Genomic DNA, 12,105 nt, shown 5'->3' with positions numbered 1-12,105 from the left:
TTTCATAACAGGATAAATAAATCATTCTCTCTGACTGACAAGTGTTCAGCATTGCCCTTCTTCAACAAGAAAACAGAAAATATAACTGTGATATAATTTTCTGGCGGGGTAAACTGTTTTGAGGAAATTGTTACTGTTTGATGATGTAGACTGGGCAATAATCTCCTACTGGGTGTCTGACACAGCACACTTTTTAAATCTTAGGCAAAACAACAACAAACACAAACAAAGCCCCACAACCAAGTACACAATGCCAGCACAATAAGCGTAGAATTGAGGGACACCAAAGAGTCTGGTTGTCATCCATAATATTCTTTGAGATAATAATCAGCAAACGGTTCGCTGGCGGGTGTTACATCACTGTATAGCGGACAAACTAAAATTAAAAAAAAAAATGGATCTGCGAACAAGAAGCTGACGAGACCAACAGGAGTCAATGAGACAACGAAACCCACCAATCCAGAGAGGTGTTAGGACCAGAGCCGGACCGATTCTGGCACAGCCATGATGAACATCTGCCCACAATCGGCCCAACGGTGGCCAACGACCCGTGGCTAGGGAGGGGTGAGTGTGATTGGAACAGCAAAAAACAAAAAAAAAAAAAAAAAAAGAGAAGAAGAAGAGAGGAAGAGAACCACGTACCCGACACCTGCAGACAGAACATTTATCCCTCTCCCACACCTCGCCTTCAGTGCGCACCGTCCCGTTGTCGGAACAGCTCTGCAGACACTGACACTGCTCCAACTGCGATATTTTCTCCTCCGCCCGCAGAAGCTGCAAGAAGACCAGAGGTCGACAGATGCAGTTCTCGGTAGACCAACCCTGGGATGCGAACCCGCTGACACACTCATCACACCCTGTTTCTTTCGTCAGTGTGAACGCATACTTCTATTCCAGTGAACACAACTCACTAGGAATCATTGCGATAATGGTGGGCTGGTGGAAGGTTTCAATGTCCATGTCCAAACGTATTAAAGGGTTTGGTACCCGAGAGGACGCAATATTTTATGAAGACCGACCAAAAGGTCAAAGCCAATAAGTGTTGCTCATTTTTAAATTTTCTGAGATAAAAAAGGAGAATATTGAGAAGATATGGAACTTGATATTAATTATTAAATAGCAGAATTGATTTTTAATAATTTTATTTCTCTCTGCGCGGGGTAGGAAGGGCGAGTGGTTAGATCGCTGGCATTCGAACTGAGTGGCGCGCCGGTTCGATACCCGTGTAGCCCAGGTCCCTTCCCCCAGTCAACCCACTTTGCTCAGCCTAATGCACATATTAAATCAGGTTTGCTAAGGTTTGGTTATATGAAGAGATTAAACTGTCATCCTTTTTGAAATGTCCTGAAGTGGACAAAGTGGTGAAGTCTGTGAAGACTGGTTTACTGTACTTGCATAACCTGACCCTTGACCCCGCATGAACTGTTTAGAAAGCCTGAAGCAACGCACATTCAGATCGTCTTTAGTAGCAGCAGACCACACCCGTGTATAGCATCTATAACTAATAAGTATACCATGCATATCACCGAGAATATTTCATGCATTTTATGAAGACTACACCATGCATTGTACCCAAACCCTTCTACCAGGCGCGTCCAGCTACAGAGAGGCAGACGGGTGGAGGAAAACAGGAAAGGTTCTTCCATGCAGCATGTTACAACACAGGTCAAAGGTCAGGACCTGTGTTTTGAACTCGGTATTAAGTATTGTCAAAATTTTGTACAGAATGGTAGAAAAACCCTCGACAGACCAATTTCTTACTCTGGTCTGGAATAATACAAGAATAAAGATGATAGTGTTCCATCATGCAGTTCGCAAACCTTATCCATGTTTAGAGAAACGAAACTAAGATTCGTTTTCTGTGTTTGTGTATGTGCACGCGCGTCAGCACGTGGATGGACTATCTTCTCACGGTGCATGCACGTGCGTCTGTATAGTGTTAACAAAATATAAACAAGTAACTGTTAGAACTGACGGATGGGATAAACAACAGTAGGGAAAGAAATTAGTCGACGATTTCTGAAATATATCTTCTAGGCTATATGATGTGACATGCAGCCGTGCACACGACTAGCACTACCCACCCAATTATCCATCCACCCGCTACCTCACCTCTACAATCTTGCCATGTACCTTCCCTACGATCTCTCATCCTGTTTTCCTACCGTCTGCCTGTCTTTACTTTACAGCCATCGTTGTCCCAAGATGAATATTAAAAAAAATTACCCTCAACTAAAAACCGATTTTTTTCCAGCCATCACCCCTATCTCTCACAGTCTGCCGGGTATTTCTTACCAACCCAAAGCAAACCAGCCGCTGGCTATTTAACAATCTTGACAGCGGCAGGCAGTATCAACAGTTTAAACCACCCGCAATTTCAGTTAGAATTCAAAAGACTGAGCAGAGCCAAGGAGAATATCTCCCTGAAGCAGGGATTTAAACCAGGTCTGGGGTAGACTCTTGTTAAAGACCTCGGGTGTGAGTGGAAGGAAGGACTGCTGCATGCAACACACAATATACGGGTGGAAGTGAATAGTAGAGGGGGACTGTAGTATCACAGGAAGCAGTAGTTGTCGGTAAACTTTGACAGTAAATATATATATACTGAGATGATTTAAATCCAACCTGCAAGAACCTCAAAGTGGTTGGAGAAAAAAAAAAGAGAAATGGATGAATAAAAAGATAGATAGTACTTAAAATTTTTTATCAAGCTTTTATCCTCAAATGTCTACCATCTACTTTATAGGGCGATCATGAACGGAGGGGGGTGTAAATCCAATGCTGGGTGAGATAAGGAAAACATTTAAAGATATATCAGAAAAAAATTAGAAAAGAAATCTTACCTTCTCTGATAAATTTTGATAGAGTTTAAACATTTTCTGAACTTGCATCTCTAAAGCTTGGTACTGAGCGCAGGTTGGACAGTCTGCAAACAAAACACTGATACCATTTGAGGGGAAATATAAAGGTATGTGTAGAAATATTTAAAGAGGTTGTGTGATACATGATGCTTCTTCTGCTGTTAAAGAGAAGACGACGGCGATAAAGAAAAAAAAAAAAAAAAAAAAACACCCCACACAGACAGAAGAGAGAGAGAGAAACAGATGGATAGTAAAAGATAGTTCGGAGAATAGAAAATAGAAGAGATCGAAGGTTAACTACTCAGAGTATTCATCGCTAGTTGATGGTCCAAGCTTACCTGTACCCACACACACAAACAAACATCAAAGGTAAATAACAATTCAATATTTTTGTTGTGATGCTCACCTGTATTTTGATTTGGACACTGTAACAAATAGCCGTGAGACTGTGTAACAATTTTCACATCTTGAAGAGCTCCCTGCAACATTGCAAGCCGAACATTTTTACCATTTTACACTTCTTGAATATTCTTTGAAAGACGACAACGACGACGACGAGGAGGAGGGAGAGAATCCAGCCACACCATGAACACACATCAACCATCTTTCAGTCCAGACCGGAAATACCCATGAACACACATCTCTCAGTCAAACCGGAAATACCCACAAAATAATCTCCTTAAATAATTTAGATGCTCAGACGACAAGCTCATCAGGACCCGACGAACCACCTAAACAAGTTTTCTCCGGTTCAGTGACCCTGTATAGAAATGCCAGACGGCCCCTCCCACCCTTAATAAACCACATGACGCATGCGCCGTGACAGCGGTAGAGGCCGACAAGGGCAGATAATCCTCACCCCATCACCCACAACCCCTTGAACTCGTTAATCATTTTCAGCGCGAGGCATGATGCAATAAAACGATGATCCCCCCATTACCGATAACGTCTAAAGCGGTTATCTCCCTTTGTTGTGGCTGCAGGCGACCTACAGCAGCGAGTCCAGGCAGAGTGACGGTTCCTAGTGTGGTCCGCCGGCCAACATTCTCAGGACGAGGCCAGCACGCTAAATGCTAATATTCTATCAGTGGATAAGAATGTTAGCTGAGTGCTAAGCGTTAGCGGTCGCTGGAGTGCTCTCCCCTAGCGGCTACAGCGCCAGCATTCTCGCTGATTACACATGGCTTCAACATGCAACCTTCGTCCTCGACCGGCTCTTTGTTTTTTTAAAGTGCAACATCAAAGCAACAACCCCCTCTCTCCAAAAAAAACCCTCAAAAAACATGCACGTTCCTCCCGCAAAAAAGAAAGAAAAAAGAAAGAGTGAAAGAGAAGCGTCGGTGTAGGCAAAACTAATATTTGTGGTACATCAGACAGACTTTGTTCCAGCTCTGTGTAGTCTCTGACAACCCAGCGTCTACTGCGTCGCCCTTTTACCTGCCACTAGATGGCGTTAACCTGCAATCAATCTTCCATCAGCTCCGCGACTACAAGTTCATGCCAATACTTCTGTCTTGGCGAAGTCTCAGCTCTCTGTCTGACGGTTGGGAATCTGGTGAAGCTCTCTGTGACTGGCACAACACAAATGGCGGCCATGGAAGACTTAGAGGTGTACTCAAGGCTTGTGATAAGGCTGTGGTGATGGTCAAACGTTTAAAATTATGTTTAGTTCGATTGCAGTGCATGAGAGAAATGCAAGAGAAATAAATGATTCGTTTCTCACTTAATTACCACTTATTAGCACTATTTCGGTTGCCGATGTTTATAAAAATTGAAAAAATCCAGTGAAATCGACCTTTGTGTCCTTCCGCCGAGTAACCACGATAGCTTCCCGAGATGGTGAAGCAGACGGAACTTGTGACGTAGGACCAAGACAGACAGCAAGTGTCTGAGGTCATTGCTTGGGTTTGAACTCGTGCTCGGTGGTGTCTCGTGGATTAATTTAGGTTTTAAAGTGAACTTTTCAAAGCACAGTTTTAAAAATTATAAAAACAGACTGTCTCACTTGCTAAGCAGTCTTGGTCATGTCATAAGGTCACGTGACGGAGAACGAGATTTCGTCGAAGCAAGCGAAAGAGTCCTATGTCATTTCTCTTATTAAACACAGCATGCTACAAAACCTTCAACTTGTTCCACGTGAGCAGACAGGAAAATAGACGAGATTCAAGTGGATCCTACTCTTTACGAGATTGTAAGCAGTTTTATGTTGCCTGTACAATGCGGCAAGAATATGTGGAGCGAAAAATTACAGAAAATATAAACAGACTTGAAAAATCAGACACGGTATGGAGGAAATGTAACATTGTATTTGTGATATTTTTATGGTTGATATTTCTTACAAATACAAATACACGACAAACAGCCTGAGAGGTAATCGCCACAGTGACCTCAACTGTTGGAAGCTGACTAACCTCCCTTGGTTCCATACACTACACGGAACAGGGGAGACGACTTTAGGACATCTTCATAAAAACCTAAATAAACATTCAAAACACTTCTTAAAATTTTCTGCTGGGAGAAGCCGACGTAGACATGGAGAGAGAGGAAAGGTGCAAACTTTCACAAAGTGCGGCCCGGAAATTGATATTTATTTTTTCCTGTCATCAACATTAAAGTGATAAGTCGTTAAGGGAGGACTTAGTCTTAGCGACATTTTGAAGACCAGGTAGCCTCGAGGTGTCTTGGAGTCAACCCCACAACTCATCTGTTGGTGACAGTAACAGTTTTCTGTAGTTATATCGTGCTGGTGAAATGATGAGACTTCATCGCGATGTTCGTGCTGATAAGAATTTTAACAGATTAACATTACCACCCTGTCCTCTGTCAAAAATAAATCGGCAACTTTAAAAAAATGTATCAAGTGTAAAAGCTTTCAGTGGAATAGGAATCTGGCCATGAAGCCAAGTGCCTCACAAAACAGCCGCTAAACTCAGAACCTTGGTGTCGACTTCAAGTGTGAACACATAAAAGTTCATCGCCGGCCATTTCAAGTTGTGGGGGGCAGGGGAGGAGAGGGCAAGGGGTGGGTAGATGTGCTGAAGGTTGTGGGGTGGGAGAAGGTTGGAAAAAATGCGATTGGCAGCCACCGAGGTATGCCAAGGCAAGGCCCACTACTGCCAAGACAAATGGAAAGAAACAACAGAGTAGAGACGACATGAAGACGAAATGTTCAGAAACCTGCGCCAACTCCAGGAAATGATAAAAATAGAATGAAGGATAAACACGCGCGGACGAGAAAACGCCTGCATTCAGCATCTCGGGCCATCAAAGCATGTCGGTGTTTCAACTCTTTTTTTCCTTCATTCCTACCACAAGGAGAGGGATGCAGACGGGTCTGTTCCTCCTTTCCCTAAAGTGCCCGTATGTTGTACGGGATGAATGGGAAACTACGGACAGAGTTATGTATGGTAGAGTTAGTCCAGCCAGAACCTCAGGGTCCCAGCTTCTGAAGTCCTGCCTCGGTCTGTCCTCGTACAACGGTACCGGAAGTTAGAGTGGTGCGAGGGCAAGTGGTGGTTGTGTTCAGGTACATTACAAGGAGCAAGTAAGGACAGCTGCACTGGAGGCAGCTGCACACAGCCGCACGAGCTGGATGTTAACTATGTCTGCTAATAAAATATTAATTGTAATCTGGGTGCTCGAGGTGAAGGATCCAGTTCAGCGAAATGTCTGTGTGAAGGAAAGCAGAAATATACTGTCGGCAGCACTCAACGACCCCAAGAGAGGGAGAGGGGGAGGGTAGAAGGGGGTGGGGATCGAGGGTGGTAGTGATTTGAAGCCACTCGGCGAGTGAGGGTTTATCTTGATAAAACACACACGCACAGAGAGAGAGAGAGTTGTGCAAACCACAGAATGTTCAGGTATAAAAACACAATAAAATTAATTACAGAAAATAAAATAGTCACTTGTAAGTATACAAGCAAAAATACACATTCCCCCCCACACATGCACTCGCCCTTCTCTCTCTCATACACCTGATCCCTCGGTCCCCTCCTCTCCCTCACACATACACACAAGTACTCGTTTTCTTCCCTTCTCTTACTTTCGTACATACACATATACATACTCTATTCCTCTCTCTCCCTCTCTCACACATATGTACTCTTAGCTCATACTCTTCTCTCACCACATTCACATACTCGCCCACCCTCTCTCTCTCTCACGCACACATACAAACGCATAAAAATACAAACACAGTCTCTCTCTGTGTATTGCACACACACCTCTACCTCTTTCTTGCTCTCTCGCATACGCATTCCTTCTACTCACCTTCCTGTTCTCTCTCTTACACACCATCTCCATCTCAAAAACATATACATTCTATCTTTCACTCACACGTTCTCCCATCCCTCTATCTCTCTCACACACACACCTTCTCTCTCTCTCACATCCACAAACTCTCTCCCTCTTCTCTCTGACACTCACATAACCACAATTCTCTGACTACACATCATCTCTGACAGACATACTTTCCACCTACACATACTCTCAGCCTCACTATCTCTCACACTTTCTCTCTCTCATACCCACCCACACATACACTCACACACACACTCACACACATACATATTCTCGTACACACCTTCTCTCTCTCCTAGTCGCCTCACTACACAAGAAGATTTATATCGGTCTTACAGACACCGGAGGTCGTACTCACCCTAAAAAGCGCGTGCTGGGTATTCCTCTGACCGATGAATAATGAAAGTTTCCCTGCAGAGTAAGTCCTATCCACTGATTTTATCACCCGTTGATAAATGCGACTGCAGTTGACGGAGAGGGTCACGTGAGTGCCGCTCAGACTCAGCGCCACCCGGTGCCACCGGCCGTCCGCCAGTCGGTAAGGGAATGTTTCTACATGGGCCTCTTGGTCGTGGTTATAGTGGAACCGAACCTCATCCCTGCGTCCACTGCTTTCTATCTCAAGAAATCTGCAAGAGAGAGAGAGAAAAACAGAATTTTAAAAAAAATTCTACTTGAATGAAGGTACATAACAGTTCAGCCAACATTTCTATGGTCGACTCAAAATGTCATTCTGGACCGGAAGGATGTGTAAGTATTATAAAGTTTATTATTTCCACACACACATCAAGAACATAGACCTTCCAGTCCCAGTCAAATAAAATTTCTCAGTTCATAGTAGATGGAAGTTCCATGTTCTACATTTCTTCAAAGTCTTAATATCAGAAGCAGGAGGTAGGTACAGAACTGGCCAAGATGGTCTTCCATTCTTCCGACCAGATTTTGGCGGTTGGGGGAGTTGCGGGGAAAGGTTTCCAAGAGTTCATAACTCCGAAAATTGACTCTCCTCCCTTTGAAGCCACCATACGATCACACAAGCACCAGAAATGAAAGTTTGTACCTTTGTCCTCCCTGTAGCCCGATTCCAATGCACAACCCACAGAACATCCGGCTGCTTGAATTAATCAGTTTTGATGAAACGGTAAATTTATGGCTACCTTTGGCAAAAGAGGCAATCGCTCATTGTCAGACCACCTGTGGGCCGCCACAACACACTACCCACCCTTCTCTCCACCCCTCCTGACAGAAAGCACCCTCTCCCAACCCGGGATCTGGTCGCCCCTGTCAGGAGCCGCAGACCACACAAGGGCCGGCACCGTCCTGACAGCCTGGCTTCTCTCCCCTGTCTGTTATGTCTGCACAAAATGAGTGCACAAACAAATTTTCTCCCGACATCAAAAGGCGATTGCTCTTCTTTTATCGCCGCTCATTTATTATCCTAATGACTGAGCCTCTCCACGTCTGCAGTCCCCCCCGATCAATGTAGTCCCACCACCCCCGCCACTTCCTACTAGGGATCAGACGCCCGAGCCATGTGGTTAGTGAGGAGGATACATGGAGAGACAAGCCGGATGCCTCCTATGTAACTTTTAGCAACAGATGCGAAATGGCCGGGAGGTCAAGGGTCAGCAACTCGCACAGAAGCACTTTCTGGTGTAAACTGTCTCTCCACCCTTTTCTGAGCGGCCTTGCTCTCAATTTCCTTGCCTACCCCTTTACACACACACACACTTGTTATTTGCCCCTGGGTTCGTCGATTGACTGAGAGAGGCAAACAGAATAATTGAGATGGATGGATCGAACCGTGTGATCTGAGATGTTTGTCTCAGTTTGTACCAAGGCAAATGTTTCCATGTTTCTCCGTCTGAAGGTACCCGCCAGGCTTTTTACAAACTGAAATGTGGGTCAGACAGAATATTCGTGTGGGAAGGTCTGGCAGAAACAATTTGGTCGTGGATTTTGTTGATGAACGCCCCGCTGCTGAAACAGGCATCTCTCTCTCTGTGTTCGACTTTTAATCGTGTCAGCATCTTTACAAAAACCTCAAAAATAAAATAAACAAATCAGAGGTAAGTCCACAAACAAAAGGCTTATAATCTACAACACACAAAGAGACGAACACGTCTTCAACTTGCATTTGCCTTGTTGCTCCCACCCGACCCACCGTGCTTTGTCACATAAGTGTTGCGTCAGATGTCACGTCAGTCGTCTACAGGCGTGATCCTTATCGTCTAGCTGACGTCACTTGTGGCAGTTTTGTGTATATTGAAGGCAGGCTCGACTCACCTGTACAAATCTGATGAGAATGATAAGATACTACCGGAGTCGCCCAGATCCTGCCGGACCGAGGCTAAGAATGTGATTTCATCGTGTTCTTGTTGTAAGTGAGTGGGGTGTTAAAAGCTTTCTGAGCTATCTCCTCCGGCATCTTTGCTTTTTTTTGTAGGGGGTGGGGGGGGTTGCCCCCCGTGTGTTTTTTTGGTGTTTGTTGGTTGTTGTTTAATCTCTGCAACACAAACAATCATCAATCCCTTGTCACAACTAAGACAATGACAACGATCATTTGTAGAGACAACGTTCAGGTGGATTGTCTAATCCTTGGTTGTCACAAAACACAGTAACAACATCAATCCCTTGTCACAACTAAGACAAAATTCCCTCCTAAGATGAAATCGTCGATAATATAAGCACTTTAATAAAAATAATACAAAGTTTTAAGATGATAATGGATTGGGCTTGTAAAGCAACAATCATTTTAAAAGGGTGTAACCGTGTTAAAGAAGAGTTTTGCCATGATATTTATTGTGAGATGTAAAACTAGAGCAGTTATTATTGTTAAGATGAATATTGATAATATTTAATGACTGCAATCTGTAGGATTTGGAAGTCAGTGTGATGGGGAAGTCATGAGGGAAAGATGTATAAAATGTCATTTGCAGGGTACTGAGTTGTGCCGTCGTTGGTTGTGGAATGTTTATCCTTAAAGGGTTTGTATGTAATAAATTACCATGCGATGAGATACAAGCGAGGAATGCACAATATGGGAGAATGGCAGCTAGAACAGGAGTAGTTTGTGTGGTGTGTTAAAGTCGCAAAGTTCGTTCTTTGAGTGGCGAGAGTGTGTTTGGGATGTTGAAGGTGTTTTTAGTTCCTCACTTGGTCTAGATTGGGTGAATATAGTGTTTGTGGTTGCCTGAGTGTGTGGCTTTGGTTAAAAAAAATCGGAGCGAGGGTGTGTTGGAATTATATACGGTAAACAGTATTTCTTGTGTGCGGTTGCAACACATGAATAGTTCCACAAGGAAACATGTTGGTGGCGCCTGTGGTGCCAGGTGCGCACCCATGTGAACTGAGGCCTTACAAGAACTTTTAATGTTTCACATGAAGAATGCGTAGTGGCGCACTCACCTCAACAATTGGACACAGACAGAAACTTAAACTTACTCTTCGCCCAGTCCAACATTTACAGTGGCAAGAGCCCCAAACTATTATTTGACCCACCCAAAAGTTTAAAGTTTGTTTAAAAAAATGTTGTAGCTTCCATTCCCACATCTTGGACTGTGGTTTGTGGAAAGAATATCAACTGGAGTTCTTTGAACTTTTGACCCGCAACAATGAACTCTGGCAGCAACCAAGACAGGTTCATGATTTTCAGGACTATGTACGTTGACTAGCAATCAACACAAGTCCAGTCTAAATAATATCCCAATGTCGGCCTACATGGTCTGTAAATAATACATCCACACCATTTTACAGAAGAAATAACTTTGCTATTAAAGACGATGACTCAAAGTCACTGGGCTGACTTTTTTTTAAAGGAAAACATCTTCAGTAACATATCCCAAAGTGCTATGATCACACCTCTGGCATGTTGTAATTACCACTCACCACACAAAACACACAACTAAGTCCGTTACACGTGACAACAATTCCACTATGTCACAGACAGGATGAGCCACCCACGGTTCCCACTCATTTGCAGGGAGCCATATACACCTGCAGGTGGATTTGACTGTCAACATAAAAAGCATTTCAAGTGCAGGTTGTCCAACACTTTGTAGCCATCTTTACAGCTTGTCTGTCTGTACCAGGTTCTAAACGATCCTTGCCGTCTCAAATTTAATTTGAAATCAGTGGTCCGACACGAACTGGGGTCAGCTTGCAGGCCAGTCCTCTACATCTTGGTCTACACACACACTTTTAAAAAACTCTTCCCACAATGCCGTCCAACCTTTGACCCAGTCTGGCAAAGTTGTGTGATGTTCATGGGAGACCAATGACTTTGGGGCAATATTTGGGAAATTAGAACTTTGGTGAGAATGCTGGACTAAGTGCAGAATTATTCGCCGATACACTGGGACTTGGAGGCACTTGAGAAGTTGGATGTTCCAATATATAGAACTTGCCCCCTGTTGCCCCCTGTTGCCCCCTGCAGGCTGTCTCTGTAGATGGCTCTGGGTTTCCTCTCCACTTCCATGCCAAGGGCGAACGACGGGTCAGACCTGAAGAAACACCCTTTCCCCTTTCTTTATTAGCACTTCCACCAGTTATTAATTAAGGTGCATCGTTACCTGAGAGATTGTGCATCCGTAAATCGGCCCTAATAAAAACTTTTAACTTCCAAGGAAAATTCAGTAAACTGTCCAAAAAAAAAACAAAAAAAAAAAATAGACAAACCTTCTAGCACCAAGGTTTCGCAGTAATATTCGCTATAATGTTTCTGTGATGCACTGAGGAGTGAGTGAAACTGGAAGCTAAGCTGCAAGGGCAAGATGAAAGAAAAAAAAAATTGAAAGCCGGAAAGCATTTCCAAAGCTTTTAACTAGATGTGCATGCATCTTCACGCATTCCTTCACCCCAGACGCCCCAGACATTAAGGACACCCTCCAGCTTCACCAGCAGCCGTCTGCGACCTTGCCGGGTATTTCATTTTCACTCCCCTCTT

At 43.9% G+C, this 12,105-nt stretch overlaps 1 protein-coding gene across 1 annotated transcript in view; it reads right to left on the bottom strand.

The window, feature by feature from the left end:
• LOC112566999 (protein kinase C-binding protein NELL1-like) overlaps positions 1 to 11,637 on the bottom strand; it is a 30,124-nt gene extending 18,487 nt beyond the window's left edge. Inside the window, 7 exon segments of the mRNA XM_025243432.1 lie at positions 643 to 774; positions 2,844 to 2,926; positions 3,268 to 3,340; positions 7,519 to 7,789; positions 9,447 to 9,534; positions 11,124 to 11,156; positions 11,514 to 11,637. Coding sequence (XP_025099217.1) covers positions 643 to 774; positions 2,844 to 2,926; positions 3,268 to 3,340; positions 7,519 to 7,789; positions 9,447 to 9,534; positions 11,124 to 11,156; positions 11,514 to 11,637 — 804 coding nt within the window.
• Between the last annotated feature and the right edge of the window lie 468 nt (positions 11,638 to 12,105).

Source organism: Pomacea canaliculata, linkage group LG6, assembly GCF_003073045.1.
Source record: "Pomacea canaliculata isolate SZHN2017 linkage group LG6, ASM307304v1, whole genome shotgun sequence".
NCBI classification, from domain to species: Eukaryota; Metazoa; Mollusca; class Gastropoda; order Architaenioglossa; family Ampullariidae; genus Pomacea; species Pomacea canaliculata.
The sequence above is the reverse complement of the archived record's forward strand: the minus strand, read 5'-3'. Positions and strand labels throughout refer to the sequence as shown.